The 22271-nt window shown below is 39.4% G+C and overlaps 2 protein-coding genes across 3 annotated transcripts; one reads left to right on the top strand and one right to left on the bottom strand.

Moving 5' to 3' along the window:
- Positions 1-79: 79 nt before the first annotated feature.
- On the bottom strand, positions 80-9256 carry plgrkt (plasminogen receptor, C-terminal lysine transmembrane protein). 2 transcript variants are annotated; one of them, XM_047329359.1, is made up of 5 exons: positions 9185-9256; positions 8541-8657; positions 1954-2084; positions 1580-1689; positions 80-896 (listed from the first exon to the last, which is right to left on the bottom strand). In XM_047329359.1, exons 2-5 carry the CDS (start codon positions 8619-8621, stop codon positions 769-771), a joined length of 450 nt encoding a protein of 149 aa, XP_047185315.1. In that variant the 5' UTR covers positions 8622-8657; positions 9185-9256; the 3' UTR covers positions 80-768. The 2 variants fall into 2 exon arrangements, with proteins under 2 accessions (XP_047185315.1, XP_035463373.2); XM_035607480.2 differs by having other exon boundaries at positions 9076-9242.
- Positions 9257-12863: 3607 nt separating this feature from the next.
- Positions 12864-20638, top strand: LOC118285256 (butyrophilin subfamily 2 member A2). The gene is made up of 10 exons (XM_035608766.2): positions 12864-12992; positions 13883-13943; positions 14097-14353; positions 14782-14878; positions 15484-15750; positions 16653-16766; positions 18205-18267; positions 19042-19092; positions 19291-19414; positions 19897-20638. Exons 2-10 carry the CDS (start codon positions 13889-13891, stop codon positions 20366-20368), a joined length of 1500 nt encoding a protein of 499 aa, XP_035464659.1. The 5' UTR covers positions 12864-12992; positions 13883-13888; the 3' UTR covers positions 20369-20638.
- Positions 20639-22271: the final 1633 nt, after the last annotated feature.

The following is a 22271-nucleotide window of genomic DNA, read 5'->3' on the forward strand; positions in this document are numbered from 1 at the left end:
TTTAGTCTCGTATTTACAGCGTCCGTCTCTGTTGGTTTCTCGCATTTCACATTAAAAAAAGAAGCACCTTGACTCAAAATTGTCTTTCTGATTTTTTTTTTTTTTTTTTTTACAAATATTGTAACCATGATGCCAAACACGATTTACAATGTTTCTGAATACATAATGCATAAATATCAGCACCTCGATAAATTTACATAATTTGAATACTCCATGAAAATAACGACAAAAGTTACAGGAGCACCAGTGCAAACTAAAGCTTGGCTCCTTAGCAGCCAAATTCAACCTTGGCAAATGAACTTCAATGATAAAAAAGTATTGTGATGTAGTTTGAATTGATAAGAATGTGGACTAATGTCTGCCATTTGAACGATCTTCAAAATTAAAGCTCTATCTCTTTGAATACTTTGGTTGTCTGATCTGTTCCAGCTGCCGACACAATTTGATTGTTCCAGTTACTTGCCTGGAAACATTAACATTTACGTGCTAGTGTTCTGGGGTCTTAGAGTGGTCACATGACTTCATGCAGAGGAAAGACTGTGACATGAGTCTCAGTGTACCATGGAATCTGTACGAATCAAATGCAAACGTTTGAACAAACGTCAGGTTCATGGCAGCTCATCAATGTAAAACAAGGACTCAACCACTTTTAAAAAGGCATCTAGTATTGGATATTGTTTTGTCTTTTTTTTTTTTGAATAATGGAAAAGCAGCACGGGTGAATGCGTTGACCGGACGATTCAGATTTTCTCTCTAACAACCAACTCGTCACTTCTCCAAGAAGGAGCCGAGGTGGCTTTTAGCGCGGCGGGCCTTCTCTATGCTATCGAAGGTCGGCGTCCCGTGAGGCAAGTCCAGACGGTCCTGTTCAGACGCCAAGATACTCTGGGCCTCCCCTGAAGGTATGACGGAAGAAACAAATACAAGATGTTGTAATATGAAAAACTATACATATACAGTGTCAGCTAATGAGTGATAATAATTGTGTTTCTGCGTCTCAGAGAACAGATGTGGGTTTGTCGGTAAGTTTGATATATTTGTGTAAAAGCTGGTTTTATCTTTAGTTTATGCACATATGATGTTGTTAGTGCCAAAAAAAGACAACATGGTTCTGAATGAGCAAACAAACAACTGGTCAGTGAGGATAATTCAAAATAACAAAAGCACGTTGGTATATTTTGGGAATACGCAGATATTTAAATATTACATATATTAATGTCTGACCCATGTTTAAGTGAATCTGTGGCAGGCATACCTTTTGTAGTGACAGCTTTGTTGTAGTTTAACACATTTTTTGGTGATTATTGCTGATATCAGTTTAACGATCATATATTTTGAAGCAAAAAGGGGTTGAAATCCAGTGAATTTTTAGAAGGAACAAGTTTCTGTTTGTGTAAACCTGCAGTGCTGTTGTGCAGCGTTTTGTTTTAAGGTGATGTCTTTGAAACTTGAAAAAGTTTATTGCTCAGAACCAAAAGATTTTTGGTTTCAAACGAGAAAAAAAATGTGGGGATATTTTCTTGAGCTGATATTAATCTTTGTTCACGGGGGGGTGTTGATGAAGACAGTGTAGTCTTACCTCTCATACGATAAATAAGTGTCCCGTAGGCGCTGTCCATCTGGTAGGCAAATATGAAGCTGAGAGGAACGATGGGAGCCAACAGGGCCGGTTTCCTTTTTTTAACGGCGCTGCAAAAAAAGTACAGTGAACGAGTCAGACTCATGACAACCGACAGAGTCAAACTTACCAAAGGATAATTTTCTCATAGACTTCTACAGAAATAGACTTCTTCTTGCAACCAGTAAAGTCTCCCTCTGCTGGTCATTCCAGAGAATACTGGTTTAAGGCACTTCCGCATTGCCTTCACTTTCCAGACCCGGTGAGTGACTACGTCCATTTTTATACATAGTCTACAATGGAGGTTGACCTGTGTGAGCCATCAGAAAACTCACCCGGCGGCGAGACCCACTGCTGTCACTGCGAAGAAAGTGCCAAAGTATTTGAGAAACTCTCTGGACCAGGCGATCTGCATCGCCAACTGTCTCTCCCTCATCTGGTTCTGCATCAGGATCTGACGCTCCATCTACACACACACACACACACACACACACACACACACACACACACACACACACACACACACACACACACACACACACACACACACACACACACACACACACACACACACACACACACACACACACACACACACACACACACACACACACACACACACACACACACACGAGAAAGAAAATAGAGGACGTCTTTAAGACCACATGTGGACGCTTGCCTGGTGCCTCACAAATATACAACTTCACAACATGAAATATTTAAAGATCAGAGGAAGATGAATCGCTTAAACAAGCTAATTAACAAAATCAATTAGCAAACAAAATATGTTTAATTTCGATTTAGAATCGGTATATTCATCACAGTTTGTCCACCTGAGAGTAACTGACATGTTCATTTTAAACTCTTAAATATCCCACAAAGTATCGTGGTCACAATTCTTTAATAACCAAATTTAATGTTTTAATAAGTCATGTAGGAATTAAAGAATGGTGGCCAATAAAGCATTTTCATATCATGTAAATATAAATATAATATATACAAAGAAAAGGGTCGAAATAATGAGAGACGCTGCATTCACGCTGAAGCACTTCGGTCAGACGAGTCCTTTGTCTGCCGTTTCCTGTTTGACACACTCATACGTGCACGCTCGCACACGCTGCTTCCTGACATTCTCATTATTCTCAAAAAGTAAACGTGTCATCGATGAGCCTTTGTTTCCAATCAACAGAAATGTGTCACTAACTCACTGATGATGTAAAAATGCAAAAAAGATAATTTTAAAGGACCACAGTGCCATTCAATTGAGTCGATGACATTAATTACAACATGTTGGAGAAACAGCATTTGGATTTTGGAACCATCAGTTCTGTGTATTCGTGTTAATGGCGGATTATTAATTGATTGATTGAAGCTAATGTGAAAGAAATTAAATAGGGGGAGCCTTCAAACAGACTAATGGAAGCTTGCCTCTTTCTACTTTTGACGTCTGCATATAGCGAAGGAAACGGCGCTGTGAATGTTGAAGTTGTGCACAGAATGAATTTAAAAAACAATCTCACATGAAACAAAAGCACAACAAGTGAAAGCAAAGTGATTAATGACTGTAAATAATCGTACGGGGCAATACAATGCAATAATCAGACTCATGATCTGAACCATCTGAAGACGAGTTTCTGAGGAACAATCTGACCTCAACCAAACAAACAAACAAGCAACAACGTGTTTTATGAGTTTTACCAACTGCCAGCGCTAGATGTGTTGAACCAGTACGACCAGTCAACCCTCCATCAGCGTTTAGTTGACTGAAAAGTGTTGACTACTACAAGACTGAAGGTACAAGGGAAGCTGTGATAAAGGACGATGAGCTGTGAACCAACTACTGATGATTAAATGCAAAAGTCTTTGTTTAAGTATTTTACTTGTACAATATGTATTAAGAGCATGTGGAATTATTTGTATGGGATTTATTACAACTGGTTCTGTAAGTGAAATGTCTTTTTTGGGGGATCCTACGGTGTGATAGCTGCGATGCAGGAAGAATGAACTGCATGTGCACTTAAAAGTTGTTAGTAGGTTAAGGGGTAAATTATTTCAACTGTTAAAAATATATTTTTGAGTCAGTGTGAATTGCTTCTTTTTTTTTTTAACCCTCATAATTTATTCTAAAAGGTTTAAGGTGCCTTAAGTTGATGAAAAAAACCCTTTTTTTAATGTTTTCACATAAAGGACAATATTTTCATTTGAATGTCCAGAAGAGTTCAGAAATAAAATGGTCAATTTGTACATATAGTTTCTTTTGTGGGTTGATATAAATGTAACAATAGTATATCATGTAGTCGCATATTAATATCTATCGTATTAATGTCCACAGAATTATTATGAACCTTGTGATTTACACCCTTAGCATCAAAAAGGCTGAAAGAAATCTCATTAAGTACTTGAAATGATGGATCGTCATTCTCTAATTGGGCTAAAAGATGTTTTTTTTTACATGCAACCTTACCCAGAAAATCATCATACCGTCAGTGGGCGAACGTAATGGCACGAATCAAATACCTTTGGCGATTACAACATGACATCATTTGTTCTCCTGCGGTGACCGTCCGAACAACATTAAGTCGGTGTTTGGCTGATTTAAGTGTTTGGCTCCTCGTACAAGTCCGTTACAGACGAGGAGAACAGGCCTAAAATTAAGAGAACGGCTTTAAACTACAATCAGGCCGAGACGTCATAAGCAGGTAAAAACACAGTAATGGAGCACAATCAACCCTTTAGCACAATCATGCTGTTAGACTGATTATGGAGAGTCAAATAATTATCATTAAAGGAAAAACTCAAAAATAGCACAAAACATGGCAGCACATCTACAGCAGATATTTGCTGTATACCTAGATATATACAGTATAGAGAAATATCACAGCTCACTGAGTCTGGGGTGAAGCACTACGGCTCGTCTTTTGTAAAAACTAAGGGTACGTACCGTCGAATTGTCAAATTTGCTTAGGAAGGTTCCAAAATTCTACAATACATGACCCGGAAGTATTTGATAGGCAGCCACGATGAGAGCCGTTCGAACTCTTTAAACGAATAGGAAAGGTGCTTCAATGCTTCCTTTCCTATCTCCTTTAGCATTTGGGTACACTGGACTTTCCTATGCGAAAGGAAAGGAGAAATAGACGCCCCACAATTAATTTCGGCACACCGAGACCGAGACCGAGGAGGGACGCACGTCATCATGTATGTTATCGTTGCCTATGACGCATTTCCATCTTATGATAACCCTAACCCTAACCCTATGAGTGGACATGGAGCGAGAGCAAACACTCTCAATGTGACAACCTTTTCCTTTCAGTTTTGTTACCTATATTATTGAATGTGCTCTACTGGATGCCTTTATATTAAGCAACTTGAAATACTTTAGGTTGCTACCAGCCAGGAGGAAAAGTCCATTAAATTCACATGTAGGGCAAGCGCGAACACATATTTGCTCGTCTTAAATGGACCCAAGGATGGATAGACATTATGAATCCATTAAAAACAAAAGTCAGATTAATCGATACTGCAAATAAGCATTAGTTACAGCCCTACTTTATTCTAACTGTGTCTTTAATATAAAAATGCGACCTTAAAACTTAAAAAGGGTAATTTAGGGTGAAAACATTCGAGAAGTTTCATCATGAAAGTTACTCCCTTTTGAAATCCACTGCTGTGACCGTTCTCACTACAACCTCGACCCTGTCCAGGAAGGAGGAAGCTGCACACACTTTGGTCACAGGTTCACATTCGAGAAACTGACTGAGTGGAATACGCTTTCAAAGAACTGGAAATGACAGAAAAAAAACGGCTTCCGTAATCAACAGCATTTGTTCTCGACCTGTGGGGACCGCTGAGAGGAATTAGTGAAAAAAAACAGGGAACTCCGGGACGCCTCTGTGAAATGAAACAAAGATGAGATGAACAACCAAATACAAAGGGGCTGTTAATGAGTCAAGAATTGAATTATATTTTGATTAGACCCCTTCCCAATGACAGCAAGGGGAAATTACTTCTCCATTCTCAGAGCCAGGAGTGAGAAATGTGTGGTAATAGGTGACACAGAAAGATTTCAGCTCTCGTGAAGTCACTCGCTCTCTCGATGAATGAATTAAAAAATTCCAATTCCAATTCCAGTCACCAATATTATTTTATACCCGTGAGTCACCTTCATGTAAGTTTCTATGAAAGAGAGGGTAGAATAGAATAACATGCAATACATTGGAGGTGTAAAAAATGGAAACTGTCTCTGTGTTCAAGATGGACAATTTCAGCTCAACCATTTTCACAAGATGTTAAGATTAGAATGTAAAATTACCAATTCCCGCAGCGTTCACAAACTAGCATCACCAGAGAAAAAATAAAGTGGTGGCTGCATTTTTCCGTCTAAAAATCAACTGAACACAGATGACACAGGACTTTACATCCTGGCTGTGACAACGCATTGTTTTATTACATCTACATATGTTTGGTTTCTTTTGTTTGTTTGTTTGTTTTTGAAAATTGCTAAACAAACAAAGCTTTTAATTATTTAGTGAACTGGTGTGTGTATTCGTCGTAGAAAGCAATCCCAATGAAATGTAATTGAACTTTGTGGGAAGGTCTATGCTCACCTGCTTTACACCCACACCCACTCAAGTTCAGCGAATGTGATCGAAAAGCGCAACCCTGTAATCATCAATCAAGACCCATTTTAAATCAAAAGTGAACAAAAAAACCTCATCGACGTCATTTCAGAGCTTCCATTTATATGACATGCATCACAGAAGAGGACACGCTAGACACGTCCAGTCAATTTTCAAGTAATGTTTGAGAGGGACCTGTAATTCAAACACAATGACTTTGACTTTGACTTATGGATCCACAAGGCAAGAGTGTGACAATTAGATATGACTGATGTGACTTGAAAACACTGGCAAGCAATCATCTTTGACATCTTAATGTAAGGGGGAGGCAACAGTGATGCTATATAGTTATTCTGAAATTGCTGGGGTCCATCTTACTCATTACATCTGCTGATGTCAAAATACAATTTAAATGTTGAATGAAAAAAAAACCCCCAGCTACAGGCAGGAGCATAACATCTGACCCTTAATGACACTTGTTGGTTTTTGTTTTTTCTAACCTTAGTAATCTGTTTACGTTTTGTTCAGCCAAGGTCTGAAAGGTTACATGTATTTCTCAAAATGAAATGATAAGTAATGGCTATATTTTAGGTAGACCAACAACTGTAAGATGAGAAATGAGTGTAATAATGAGCGTGATATAAATATAAAACTATCTGTGCCAAGTTAAGCCAATGAAACAATGTGGACGAACTACAGCAATGTTCAAACAAACCCATGTGCACAGGTGAGTCATTGTCACGAGCCAAACGAGAGCACTCTGAAACTCAATTGCCAAACATTTGCCATTACTGCGGAATATTAGTCATCATCTACCACATTTACAGATGCTGGAGCTTCAGACAGTTAAGGGGCCGGCTACACAACAAACCTCCTGGGTGTACGACGGGTAATGTCATTGGTGTTATGACACTCGCGCCCCACCTGCTGCTCGGCAGCTCGCAGGCAAGAATAAATCACAACAAATTGGCCCCAAAAGGAGAATAATGATACAAATTCAAAAAAAACCCACACAATTGTTTATTTAAAAATGATAATGAGAGCAGTAAAACCTGCGGTCTTCACATGGAAATGCTAAAATTCACACTGTTCACGTTTTGACAACGAGTGATTCAGTCAGGAAAGATAGAAAGAAAGACACACAGACAGACAGACAGAGAGAAGGAAAACAGAGAGATAGACAGACAGAGAGACGGAAAGACAGACAGACAGACAGACAGAGAGAAGGAAAGACAGACAGACAGAGAGAGAGAAGGAAAGACACACAGACAGACAGACAGAGAGACGGAAAACAGAGAGATAGACAGACAGAGAGACGGAAAGACAGACAGACAGACCGACAGAGAGAAGGAAAGACAGACAGACAGAGAGAGAGAAGGAAAGACAGACAGACAGAGAGACAGACAGAGAGACGGAAAGACAGACAGACAGACAGAGAGAGAGAAGGAAAGACAGACAGACAGAGAGAGAGAAGGAAACACACACAGACAGACAGACAGAGAGACGGAAAGACAGACAGACAGACAGAGAGAGAGAAGGAAAGACAGACAGACAGAGAGAGAGAAGGAAAGACACACAGACAGACAGACAGAGAGACGGAAAGACAGACAGACAGACAGAGAGAGAGAAGGAAAGACAGACAGACAGAGAGACAGACAGAGAGACGGAAAGACAGACAGACAGACAGAGAGAGAGAAGGAAAGACAGACAGACAGAGAGACAGACAGAGAGAAGGAAAGACAGACAGACAGAGAGACAGACAGAAACGGAAAGACAGACAGAGAGAAGGAAAGAAAGAAAGACAGACAGACAGACAGACAGACAGAGAGAGAGAAGGAAAGAAAGAAAGACAGAAACAGAGAGACAGAGACAGAGAGAAGGAAAGACAGACAGACAGACAGACAGAGAGAAGGAAAGAAAGTCACACAGACAGACAGAGAGAGAGAAGGAAAGAAAGAAAGACAGAGACAGACAGAGAGACAGACATAAAGATACAGACAGTGCAAGAAAGAAAAGGCAAATCAATCTGTTTTGCCTGTTTTCCTGCATTGGCTGTGTTAATTGGATTAAACAGATATCATTTTAGGAACGTGCATCATGTAAGTATAAACTGAAACAGCAATAATAAAGATGATGATGATAATAATAATAATAATAATAACAATAACTTATTTATATAGCGACGTTCAAGGTACCCAAAGGCCACTGAGTCAGGAAACGACGGAAGGTTATGAATCAAATCAAATCAGAAGAAAAGCAGCAGTGATGCTCCAGTGAGTGAACACAGAGGAACGTGGCTTCACCTGCAGCCGGGCGTTGTGCAGCATGAACTCCTGCTGCTTCTTGAAGTTTGCATCCATGGACTTGGACAGGAGGAACCCCATGGTGGTGCTGGTGGTGACCTCCTCCTCACAGCTGACCTGCACACACAATCACTCAAAATGATGCTGCGGTCACAACAAGACGCAGCAAACTTACACTCACATACAAATGTACTGAGGTACGACTGGTTCACCAGCACGTGTCATTGTGCACGTGTCAGACAGTACAGTACAGTGTACAGTACCGGTACATTACAGGTACTGTACACTGTACTGTACAGTAGCACTGTTAGTGTAATAACAACATGCTAACACATGCTAACCCTGTCTAACACGTACATTTAGCTATGAAGCGCGAGCTGCTAGCTACACGTAGCAACGACTTGACACAGAGCTGAGAGCTTTTTAAGCTAACAATTAGCGCAGGTGTTTCAAAATAAAACAAGCTTCTCCTGCGTCACCGCGTCACTTGATGTGTAAGCTTCGGTTTTAAAACGTAAAAAAAAACTTTACATACCGAATATACTAAGCTAACTACAGTGACGGTGCTCGTCACGGAGACGGGAATAACGAGGTTGAAGCGGGCACGTCAACATCAATTATCAATACAAAAGAAAGTCCACCACCTCCTTGAAAACAGTCAACTGTCACACTTCCTATCTGCCCTTCGTCCAATGTCATGTGCTACCAACAGGAAGAAGCAAACACTGTACTTCCGTTCACACTTTCAAAATAAAACGCTGGAAAATACCATGGCAAACCCAGAAACGAAGGATTATGTACATATGTCAGATACTCATATTGTGGTGGGATTATAATAATATAATATAATGTAATATAATATAATATAATATAATATAATATAATATAATATAATATAATATAATATAATATAATATAATATAATATAATATAATTTAATATAATATAATATAATATAATATAATATAATATAATATAATATAATATAATATAATATAATATAATTAATGTAACATTATGTAATATTATATAGCCTGCCACCAAAGCTAGTCATTGTAAACTCGTTGTTAATAAGAGGAGTGCCACGGTCATTTCATCGCGGAAAAAATCATATGTAATAAAATTAGATTTAGAATAGTATTTTATTGTCATTGCACGGGGTACACACTGTTGGTACATTTATACAAATCGGACAACAGTTAAAAAGAAAGGACACAAAAACATATACATGTGAATATGTATCAAAATGTGCAGGTGTAACTTATGGTAATATTGACATCACTTAAGGGGTCACACAATTCCTGAACAGGCCTCTGCTCCTCTGAGTCAGTGAAAAAACTGGTGTTGAGAAATCCTCAGATGACACTTGTGATGTCACGGATTGGTTGCATTGGGAAATGTCTCTCTCTGTTGGACATTGTGGGAATCATAGAGATCAAAATGAAATAGAGCATTTGTGTTCTCTTCCCTTTTTTGTAGTTTTACCTGTTAATCATGAATGAAATTAGAAGGAACAACTTGAAATTAAGTTTCGGTATGATCCTGAATTCATTCTCCAGATGACGATCAACCCCCACCTTTGAACATTTTTATCCCCACACACAGTAAGTGGATTTAAGTTTTTTTGTAATTGAAATACTTTGAAATTCTCCAATTTGAGTAAAATGGTGCTTTGTGTCAAATTATGAGAGAAAGTCTTTAAATCAGACCTTAAAAAAGACGTCACTCCCGAGTACCTATGTATGCAATGATTTAAAATTGTATTTCAATATTAGTGTTACACTTTTTCGACTTTAACTTTGGATCACAATCTAAATTACGTCTAATTTTGAGAAGTTATCTTAACTACATTCAGTCACTTTATGTAACTTAAGTCAGTTTAAGCTGGATAATGTTTTTCTAAATATGAAATACTACTTTGCAAATTAACTTCAGATATACAGTAATCACAACTTTAAAGGAGTAAAAGTGTAGCAGAGAAGAAAGATTATAAGTAGTATACAGATAAAAGAGCAGAGACCTTCACAGGTGAGACAATAATGTGGGAGAGTTGGCATTTCAGTCTGCATTTTTAATTTATTTCTGAAGTGAAAATGCATCAGATGTGATATCCTCACACTGCAGTGAACCACATCAAGCCAAGCTCTCTTTTTTGTCATCAATTCATCACCACAGCGTTGGCAAACTTTCACCTTCCTGGACAAATGGGTTTTATTGGTAGCATACATAAGCCTGCTGAAAGTTTATCAGATGATAAGATGTTTGTCCAAGTCTAACAGTATACATGTCATCCGCATCACAACCAGCAAAAATTGACAGAAAACACGTATTATCTTTCATCTGCTTTACCTGTGAGTGGTAAAGTCCAAGAGTTTCAGATTTCCCATGGGGTTTCTAAAAGAGAAACTAACCATTTCATACCAAGTTTGTGCAACAAAAATAATCTCCCTCGGCCAACCACAACAGCTGCACGGTGGTGTAGTTGTCAGCACTATCGCCTCACAGCAAGAAGTTCTCTCCGGGTTCTCCGGCTTCCTCCCACAGTCCAAAGACATGCAGAATGGGGTTAGGTAAATTGAAGACTCTAAATTGACCGTAGGTGTGAATGTGAGAATGAATGGTTGTCCGTCTCTGTATGTGGCCCTGCGATGGATGGCCAACCACAACAACAAACAACATCAGACGTGCTGATGTCATGTTACTGAGTTACAAAAAAAGTCATGTGTCAACTAAATGTGAGCGCCAGTAAGTGAAGGGACGGACTTCCCTGAAAGCTTTTACAGAGTCATGCAGTTTAATGAGACCATGTAATCTCTGCCAGATCTTCGGTTTTTGCCTTTTGAATGTAGGTATTCCACCTGATTGGTGGTAACCTGATGATGGAATGAGATTATTTGTAAAACTTTTTGTCAAAATTGTTTCCAGTCAAATTTCCAGCTTTCCCAAATCCACGTGTTGACTTGTGTGTTTGGGGACACATCTAGAGAGCAACACGGACAGAATAAGTTCAGTTTTCAGGAAGGAACCTGAGAGACATGACTGATTTTAAGTCAAGCCGAGTCTTATTTAAATCACCAGAAATCATACAGAACTATAGAGCATATATGTTCATTTTTGACTTTTGAAGTCTCAAATTAAGATCCACTTACTGTTTTTTTCTGTCCTGTAAACTGCATGGTTGACAATTACCGACCGTCATCTGTTGATGAAAGCAATGAGGTGCATTTGAAAGATTCTGTGAAAACAAGAAATTGACTTAAGCTGGAAAGTTTTATGTGGTAATTGTACTTAACTTGAGTATATCCCTTTTCTGCGACTTACCATGCAAAATATTTGATGGATCTGTACACATTAAACTCCTAAACACTGAAAAATAGCTCAAACTTCACCAACTACAGCAGTGAACAGTGCAGATTTATTCATATTTATTAATAAATCTCTAATATGGGCCATTCTGCCGCATAAAAACTACCTTTACTTTTCATTCCTGATAATAAAACATGTTTTAGAGTAAGATTTTGAATCCAAATTTGTTACTTGTAACAGAATACTTTTACATTATTGTAATAATACTTTGTTTGCTTATTGGATGTGAACACTTAGTTGTTGTAATATATCAAATATACAGTTTGATTAGGTTTTACAGAAGCAGCTACAGAAAATTCCATAAGAAATGTGACTGAATTGTGGCCATACCGGTTGTATTAGAACCCCTGAAGTGAGACTGTGAATACTGTAAATGCAGTCATACATGATTTGCTGGAACTAAACGTAAAACTCAACTGTACGCGTGAGGTCATACTTGAGTAAGAAAGTGATAATAGAGACAGAGGAGAGCAGAAACGGTGGGGGGGGGGGGGGGGGGATATCACAGTTTCATTATCAGACTGACTATCTGCTTTATATACTGTCTGTATTTGTGTGTGTGTGTGTGTGTATATATAATATATATATATATAAACTCTGAGTAAATATGACTTTTAATTTAACTAGAACTAACTAGTTTTACTAAAGCTGCTAAAACAGAAATAACAAGTACTGTATATATATTCCAAATCAAAAATGGCAGGTGAGATGAAATTGTTCATATATATTGTGTTGGTGTAGCACTGGTTATGGTGCAACAGATAAATAGAAATCTGCCTATACCAATAAAATTTTACGATTCAGGGCTGGATGCCCTTGAGTTGAGCCTTTGCAGTTCAAATTATAAAAGTTATTTTCTGGGTATGTCCAGCAACGGTATTAGATATCAACCACTGTCCACTGGCTCTTTCCTGACAGGAAGGAAAGAGCTCTCTGCTTCCTTCAGGGGCGTTTAGCCACCGTGTGAATGCTCAGAGTTTGTGGGTGTGTCTCACACTCACTATAAAACTCCAGCGCAGTGGCATTCATTATCAGTTGAAGGAAGAAGGAAACAATTTATGAAAATATAACCAGCTGATACAGCAGGTAAGAAAACAATATGAGCTGATAAAAGACTGCCTGTGTTTACACAACTTTAAAACTAAATTTCTTATTCTCATTCTTATTTTGTTGTTGTCATTTTTCACTACTTTACACTCAGCCTTGGTATTATACGTTTATTAGTGATCATTTATTTAGCCTACTTATGATTTGCAATGTGTTTGTTAACAAATATTGTATCCAGCTCAAAACTAGTCCAGTTTCCTCACCTAGCTTTGGGTTGTAAATGTGATCTCAACTGTGTAATTGGAATAATTTCCAGTGCATCAAATAATTAACTTAATAAGTGACCTGTTTAAAATTTAATTCAACGATGTCTACAGTGAGACAAACAGGTCACTGAGCTGAATCAACAGTGACAGCTCACTCACATTCAAAGGCAAACCTCTTTCACAGGAAAACTGCACAGAAAAATAACTCATCATGTGTTTATCACATGATGACTTTCGCACGTCGAGTTGTGTGGGATTTCATGAAAATAAAAGTACTTGACTTGAAGGTAGAGACCTGGTCCCAACAGGACAATTAAAGAAATACAGTTTATGTAAAGCACATTGGATGGAAGGACTCTTAAAATAATGCATGTGTCAGAATGAATCATTGCCACGTGTGTGTGTGTGCGTGTGTGTGTTTGTGTGTGTGTGCGTGCGTGTTGTGTGTGCTGAGGTAAGTCATGCTAAGAGTAGGATAAAAAAACGCATGGCTCAGTGTCATGTGACGTTTGGTTTTCTTCCCCGGGGTTAAGTCAACTAGATCAAAGTTGTTGGGGCAGTGGAATCCACATCCAGCCTTCTTCAGTAAAATGACTCATGAGGTGAAACATGGTCATGAGGCTCAACATCTGTAAAACTCCCTTTTGTTTTTTCTTCCCTCAGGTCTCAATGGACTGGACCATTTTTGTAATTTTGCCTGTGGTGTTTCAGCCATCTCTCTCAGGTGTGTACAGCAATGGAGACATTGATGAGTAATTAAGAGCACAAGCAGGACAAAATCTTATCAAAAACAATATCTATCAGTAAAACGTTGAATAACTGTGGACCAGCTTTTAGTTTCACGTTAACCCTGACATTTGTTTTCTTATTCCCACAGTCCTGTTCACTGTTGAGGCAGAGCGAAACATGTACGAGTCACAGTTCGGAGGAGACGTGGTGATGGGCTGCAGGTTTCAGCCCAAGTCGTCGGATCCTAGCGCTGACCTGAAGGTGACCTGGCACTGGATCAAACCCGAGTCTGATCGGGAAGTGTACCAGATGAACAACGGAGCGGAGCGCTCGGCGTCGCCGGAGTATCAGGGCCGAGTGAGACTCCTCACCGAGGAGCTGAGGGAAGGCTGGGCCAAGTTAAAGGTGATTACGTGCATAAAGTTATTTCCAGTAAAAATCTTTTCTCAGCCAACTCATCCCTTCATCCTTTTGGGAATTACTGGTGGTCAAATTTCCCATTCATCACAGGGTGGCCTAGAAACGTCACTGTAACCCTTGCCCTAAAAGGATCACATTCCCCCCCTTATTAATATCTGTGCTCACAGTTTTGTCAGACAGGAAAGTACCACCATTTTTCATTTAATAAGATTTGCTGCGTCACACACTTTGCCAAATCATTTACCAAAATGAATGTTATTACTGAAGTTGATTAGAGTCTAATTGATGAATTGTTTGGAACATTGTTGAGTATAATGCAACAGAATTTGAACCTAGTTTGTGAGAACATAACATGTCAATTGGCCTTTTGGACATTTACAAACTCTTCTTCTTCTTCTTTGGTCACTCTACAGCTCTCCAGGCTACGAATCAATGACTCTGGTACTTACCAGTGTTTGGTGGAGACGGCAGAAGGAGCCGACTACAAAACAATAGCTCTGTCTGTAGTAGGTGAGCATCGTGTGTGTGACTGTCTCTGGGTTTTAGGTGAACACTTTGGTTCTAGGAATAATCTTGTGCAGCGGTTGCAACATACGGTCCATTTCTGGGCAGTTTCCCTCACATTCTGGAAATGAAACTAATGCCAGTTGTAGTCAGATTTATTAAGACATTGAAAATCTTCCCCTAAGAAATATCAATATGTCTTCATCCTCATTTTAAAATCAATAGTGGTGCTAATATGAACAGCCTGGCCTTTATGTAGTGTTTTAGCATTTAGTGTTGATCATCAATATTTATTTTACCACATATAACTCTATCGAGCTTTCTTCAGCTCAGTATAATTTAATTTGTGTGGTCTTTTATACTTATATTTATTGATGTTTTACTAGTTTTTTTACTGTTGTCTTTTCAATGAATGACTGTTTTGGTATGTATTAGTCTCTAAATCGTTAGTTCAGTTAAGTTAATTGAGTCTTTGGCTCACTTTTGATATCCTATGTTTTGTCAATCACCTGTAAAGCACTTTGAGTTGCGTTTGACTGGTTTGAAAGGTGCTATGTAACAAAAGTTTGATTGACTGATTGATTGATTCTTCCCATCTGATTCTCCTCCAGCACCTTATACAGCCGTGACTAAACGCCTTGAGAGGACGGCAGAGGGGGATGGAGTGCTGCTGACCTGTCAATCAGAGGGATACCCGAAGTCGTCTGTGGTGTGGCAGGATGAAAACCTGCAGAGACTCAGGGCCAACACCACGTCCGAGCCGACACCAGACCAGCGTTACAAAGTCACCAGCCAGATGCGCGTCAGCTCATCAGACAGAGACCGCTACACGTGTAACTTCACAAACGACGGCCGCTCTGCAACTTTTCGTCTGCCAGGTATGTTTTTCCTTAAAGGCTTCCCACCAAGACAGTACTCGAAATATTCAACTGGAGAGAGCGTGCGAGCAGACAGATGGTTCGAAATGTTGACCATGACCAGAGGTCAAGTCCAACCAGGGAACTTTCTTCCATGTCTCAACCCTTCTCTCTGTCCCCAGAGGCCCTTTGCTATGAATAACTGAACACTGAAGCCGAATTGTCCCAATTTGAACTTGTGCACGGTCACACACAAAAAAAGCAACTGGCAGAAAAAGTTATATGAAGCCTTTTGTGTGCGCATGAGAAATATGCTTCCTTATCACTATCTGCCGCTGTTTCCAAGGCCTGCTTGTTTTCTCTCAGAAAGAGACGTCTGCTGTCAGCCCTTAAAAAAAAAAGAAATCCATTTCTAATAAAGAAAAACAAGAGTTCTGTATAAGCAGAGTGACGAGCTTTCACCCTGTGTAGGATTCTGAAGCGAAAAGTTTTATCATGTGTGGGAATGTGTGCCTGCTTTTATAAATATGTAGGCTGTTCTTGTTTCCGCTGTCCTGTCGGTGCCAATGACTGTTAGGTGTGATAGTTTGGACTCTTTAAGCTGCTACCCACGATCACTGCACCTGAAATCAGATAAGAGCTGGAAAATGGATTTTAAACACGTCTACAAAAAGAACAAAGTAAAACTAACTGACTGGAATCAAAAATGCTATTAGCCAAGCATGCATGACTTCAATAGATACGAAATTTGCTAGACCAGTAAGGGGAAGTTTGTGACAATTGCCTTTGGTATATTTGGTTATTTCCAAAGTGGCCAAATATATTTAAAGCGTGCATCACAAAATGTCAACACTTGTCCTGGCTCTGTCATTGCTGATTTATAGACACATTTTAACACTAATCCTTCTTCACTCTTTTCACAGAGGAAATACCTGTTCCACAGAAAAAAAACAATGCTCTCATTGTGATATTGAGCATAGGCGTCGTAGTGGCTGTCGTCAGCGTTGCCGTGCTGATGTATCTACGGCGAAAAAAAGGTCAGTTCTTCATCTGAACAGCACCTCACGTTTAGTTCACTGAAAAAAAACAGCAGTACACAAGATGCAGGTGTAGAATGGAGGAACAAAATATTAAAAATCTGATTCTGCAATGTCGGGTAAAATCTCCAACAAATGAATGTTGGGGTTTGGGCACTGGCATATGAGACAATGCATCATAAGTGACACATTGACAAATGGCAGCAATACATGCTATAAATACTGTAGCCACGATGCAAATATCACAACAACACACAACAACAGATACATGTGATAACAATAGAGACAGAAGGAGGATGGGTGACGTCACGCTGAGAGAAGATTTACAGGGAACAAGGATTCACCTGGATTCATAAGTCAGCATCGAATATGTAACCGTCCAGATGAGTCATTTCAGCAGTAAAGACAGCGCGAGCTGCCGTACAGACCGAGACACATGTTGATGTTGATCTCAGTCAATTTACCACGGAAAAGAGGAAGTGTTTGTGAAATGTTTTGGTATTTACTGTATGCGTATCATGTGCACCGTTCGGCTCTTGAGGGAATTTTATCAGCATGTGACCTGTTGTGCCTTCATGAGAGCATGACTCTGTTCTTTTTGGAACCGACATGTGTCAAAACCCAAAAAGGACCGAAACACCCGGTTAACGTTGGTCTGTGTGTCAGGGGAACTTGTAAATGCATGGATGGTTTTTATGGTATAGCGTATTGGTATTACGTTTGCCCCCCCCCCCCCCCAAACAAACGCCTCCATCATTTCAAAATAGAATGTATATGAATATGAATGTGTGAACATGATAAGAAGTCTATCCTCAGTTATGGGTCAGGACACTGCAGATAAATGACAATCTGGAATGTATGACAATATGTACTGTATGAAGACAAGTGCAGATATACACCAAGGCAGGTAGATGATGCAGTGAAGCAGGGTCCAGCCGGCAGACAGAAGCTGCTGACGACTCAGGGAAACTCGGGGGAACAGAGCAGAAGCAGAAACACAAACACACACAGAGGACAGACGTCATGAGACACAGGTGGAACATGTCAGGGCGACTCGGGTTACCGAAAATGTGGGAAACCCGCGGGGGCAGGAAGTATAGAGAAATAGAACAGGAAATAATAACAATAAGTCATTCAGGGGACTGGTCATCACACGTGGAAGATACGGTGAATCACCGTTCTGTCAAACATTTGTAGAGCGATGAGTTAACGTAAACCACTGTAAAACACCATGCTGTAAAACAAAGGCTGTCTCCCATTCGGGTATACATGTATTACGCTGTTTTAATGATTTACTGTACATAACTAAAACTGCTAAAATGAACAATACACACATAATGACTTCCACCCTTGTGTTATCCTTGCTAAAATGGGCTCACACACATTACTATGTACCAACATACTGTATTAATAGTGATGTGTTCTTTTGGGGGGGTAGGATCCAGGTCTCCCAGTGCCAAGAACCTTCTGGGCGATGGCAGGCCGTTTTCTGCTGCTACCTGTAAGTCTAAACAGAGCAAGTGCTCTATTTCATTTTTTTTACGGTCGAGTGTCATTGATTCTTACTGAGCCCCTAAGAACATCAGCACAGCATTACGTCACGATGCCTTTTGTGTTGCCACAAAATATGTTTTGCATTCCTCACGGTTCATAGCAGCGGTTTGTGAGGTTACAACAAGCTGTCGGTGTAGGGAAATATTCTGGAAATTCTACAGAAAGGGGAAAGGATGTGACAGTTGACACATTGGTTGCTCATGGCTCCTGACGCTGATAGGCTGATCTCGGACTACAGCCTCAGGCCTCAGGCGAGAAGCGGCGACTACAACGACAGAAGACGAGCTGCAACAAATAGTTTTCTGTTGCGTTTCGAAGGTTGAGATCATACGTACTGCCATGACGATTCATTACACTAAAAATGTCATGTATTTGTTATGTATACTAAGTCTTGATGTGTCGACTCTTTCACACAGAGATGACTTCCTGTTGCGCCGTTGATATTATGCTCATTCGTATGTATTTTTTATTTTTCATACGCGATCAGCGATGCAAAAAATCGTGTGGGGAAAAAATATACATGCTAGATGTGGTTTAACCAAATTGTAGCAAGCAAACAAACGGTACGTTACAAAGGCTAAAACTCATTATGATCTTATTAGTTGCTAATAAATAACATTTACCATAAATAACATTTACCATATTGATAGAGTAGAAAAGCTAATTTTATTACTGATCATCTCTGTTAGTTTTCTGACGATGCTTCTCTCTTTTCTATCAGGTGTACAAATAGATAAAGACAACGAGGAAGAGAGAACTATTCCTAATGAAGGTGAGTGACTCTATGAGGTATTGTTCAAATGATTTATGTCTTCTATTAAACTATACCTGCCAAAAAACAGGACGAGTCCAGACAGCGTGAAGGTGCTGAGCTAGATTCAGCCGACTCCCTTCACATCTCTGCTGCAATTACCTGCTTCGTCTTCATCTCAAAATAGAGACATGATCAAGTCTGTTCTGTTGTCTGCAGACGCCATGGAGGAAAATCTGAGGGTGTTTCTGAAAAAGCATTATTCTCAGTTCTTCGGTGAAGACGTGGGGCGCTCGTGGGGAGCTTTCGGTCTGGAGGAGCTGCCTCACAAGCTGCAAAACAAGTTAGTCACAAATACGAATTTCTGAACCGATCGTGCAGACGCCAGACTTTCCCGCTTCTATCATTCATTTCCAGGAACAAAATTGGAGTTCTACTTCGATATGTGAGAATTGTGGTGTGACAAAACGAGCCCTCTTCTACTCCAACTACCGATGTGTGTGGTCCCAATGTAACTGACAAAAAGAATATTAATTCACGTGCCTTTTTAGCCTCCATCAACATATTTGTATAAACATAAACCATAATGACATTTGTGATGATGCATGTTCAGGGTCTGAAGTAAGAAGAAGTTTACAAGTTATAGGGTCAAGCTCTCACAAACTCGGATAACCCTAGTAAGGATGAAAAGTGTCCCGGAATTTGCTGACTTATCGTTTTTGCAAGTCGAATTGTGCCATAAGCAAAGAAGCATTATAGAAATAAAGCAATTGTTTCTATTGCACGGGTCTGTACTTTACAGACTTTTGTGTGTTTCTTTTTCAGTGAGGGTCAGGCTGTGAAACTTGAAGCTCTACTCCCAGAAGCTGGAGAGACACTTTTCCTTGAGGGACCCCCAGGAAGCGGGAAGACGACCGTGGCCCACATCCTCATCTCTTCTTGGACCGAAGGGTCGACCAGCCCCCTTGGCCTCAGCTCCCTTCGACTCCTCTTACATGTCGACTGCAGCGCTGTGGAGCGAGACTTGTTTCAGGAAGTAGCGACTCAACTCTCTCTCACGGAGAAGACATCCATGGAGGATGAGCTGAGGACGGCGTTCACCAGGTCCAGCGAGGCCCTGCTGTTGCTGGATGGGTACAGAGAAGGGAACCACGTTTTCGATGTGTCCTTACAGAGGTTCCTGAGGGACAGAGGGGGGTGCAGGGTGCTGGTCACGGCCTGCCCCGGACACTGCCCCACACTCAGGGAGGCTTTTGGAACAGGAGGGGTGTTGAAGCTCCAAGCACAAACTGTGTAGTTCTGAGGCAACAATGGTCTGGGACCAACAGACATATTGAACACTTGTTACTTTTTAAAAAAGAGACTGTCTGATGTTTTGTTGTTGTTGTCGTTGTTGTCTGGTCAGATTTTTTATGAGCCCAAATATGCTGCAAAATGTACAGAATTCAAGCAGAATACACCTTATTTCTTTCCATGGACGTCCAGAATGTCAGTTCAATTGAAACTATTACATGTTAACTGTTTTTTCTCTCTCAAGTAAATGAATAAATAAAAATCAGTTCCTTTATTCCAGTCTGCACTTTTCATGAAACTGCACTTTAATCTCCGTTTCCATTAACTGTGATGGTGCAAACACTTCTCGGCTGCAGTTTATTTCAGTTTCTGTTCTGTTCTGTGTCAGAGCAGGGGAAAAAGAAAGATCCTGATCAGGGTGAACTTACTAGACTAACAGCAGAGCAGCAACTGTTTTTTTTTATGTGCCGTTACTGTAAAAGGGAAGTGACTCAGTGTTCCTGGCAACAGAACTTTGCTGATTCCAGTAAAATATTATTTGTCATTTTATTTCTGCACATCCTTTATTCACGTACCCGTCCTTTATTGTTGTGTATTTTTATATGTTACTGAATTTACAGATCGATTTTACAGTCGGCATCCTCTCCTGTTGTATTATTCATATTTTACTCTCTCCTGTCTTTTCTATTACACAGTAACAACCATGCCGGGTTTTGCTATTTTTTTATTTGCCGACCCGGAGTGAGCCCAGATGCCCTGCAGTCAACAGTGAACTGCATGGTGTTATTTCCTTTTGCTCACTTTTCTTTCAAATGGTTATAAAAGCAATGTTTTGTTCACTATTTTAGTTTTATGCTTTTAATATCAGTTATATCTTCTTATTTCATATATTTTCCTCTCATGTATAGTCACGTCATGTATAAGTCGTGAATCTTTGCCATTAATCTTGAAGCACAGTAGGTCTATGCTTGTCATATGAAATGTGATATATAAAAATTTGACTAATATATATTTTTAAGGTATAAATGATGATGTATGTCATACTGTAAATATGTTTTATGACAGGACAAGGTCAAAGGATTACGAGTAAGGGAAGGATTTTGATTGAAGAGTTATCGTCCAACTGTTTCTCTTATCTCTTGAAGAGCATTTTATCATCTTTCAGCTTATTATCTTACAGCAGAAAGACAAAGTTAGAGATTCGCTGGTGACTGTTGTTGCTCTGTATCTGTATGTTCACCATAAAAACTTTATTAACTCTCCAACCAGGTTGCTATTGTAAGACAGTGATAGGTCTCAGCTTTTTATGTACTCCTCTGTCTGATACAATATTTATCAAATTTTCATTATTTGATACATTTAGAAGTACATAAAAACAAGACCAATCAAACAAGAAGGTTAGCAAGACTTTCTGACACGAGAGCATTTCAAAATTTTTAATAATTGCTTCAAACAACACTGAAGCGATGATGAGGATTCTGCAGTAAAGTTGTTATTACATCCATCCAAGTCAATAAGTGTAACCAAGTTGAAGGCATATGCCATTAAAATGATCAGAGCTTTATTATAAATAAATACGGTACAATAAAATATTGATGAACTGTATATTGTGAATATTGTTATTAATAAATGTTATGTGAGAACATATTTTTCTGTCAACACACTGTTTTGTTAATGTTAAAAAATAACAATCATTACTTGATACAGAACCACTCAATAATATTTTGAATTATCAAGTTTTATTGTTTTGTTTCCGAACATAAATTAATTCTCCATCAGCTTTTACTTCAAAATAAACGTATGAATGACTTCATTCTACTAATACTTGAGCACTAATGCTGCAGAAGCTGAATTTGCATTGTTTTGTTTTCTTTGACATTTCACGCTTAGCTCAGCATGTTGATAAA

This window comes from Scophthalmus maximus, chromosome 20 (assembly GCF_022379125.1).
Source record: "Scophthalmus maximus strain ysfricsl-2021 chromosome 20, ASM2237912v1, whole genome shotgun sequence".
Lineage (NCBI taxonomy): Eukaryota > Metazoa > Chordata > Actinopteri > Pleuronectiformes > Scophthalmidae > Scophthalmus > Scophthalmus maximus.

What these genes read in the sequence shown, in the direction of transcription:
- plgrkt (XM_047329359.1), bottom strand. Translation starts at nt 8,621, where the DNA reads ATGGGGTTCCTCCTGTCCAAGTCCATGGATGCAAACTTCAAGAAGCAG. An exon ending in TGCACAACGCCCGGCTGCAG is followed by an intron (nt 2,085 to 8,540) that starts GTGAAGCCACGT and finishes GTGTGTGTGTAG; the next exon opens with ATGGAGCGTCAGATCCTGAT. An exon ending in ACTTATTTATCGTATGAGAG is followed by an intron (nt 897 to 1,579) that starts GTAAGACTACAC and finishes TCATACCTTCAG; the next exon opens with GGGAGGCCCAGAGTATCTTG.
- LOC118285256 (XM_035608766.2), top strand. Translation starts at nt 13,889, where the DNA reads ATGGACTGGACCATTTTTGTAATTTTGCCTGTGGTGTTTCAGCCATCT. An exon ending in AATAGCTCTGTCTGTAGTAG is followed by an intron (nt 14,879 to 15,483) that starts GTGAGCATCGTG and finishes ATTCTCCTCCAG; the next exon opens with CACCTTATACAGCCGTGACT. An exon ending in TGCAACTTTTCGTCTGCCAG is followed by an intron (nt 15,751 to 16,652) that starts GTATGTTTTTCC and finishes CTCTTTTCACAG; the next exon opens with AGGAAATACCTGTTCCACAG.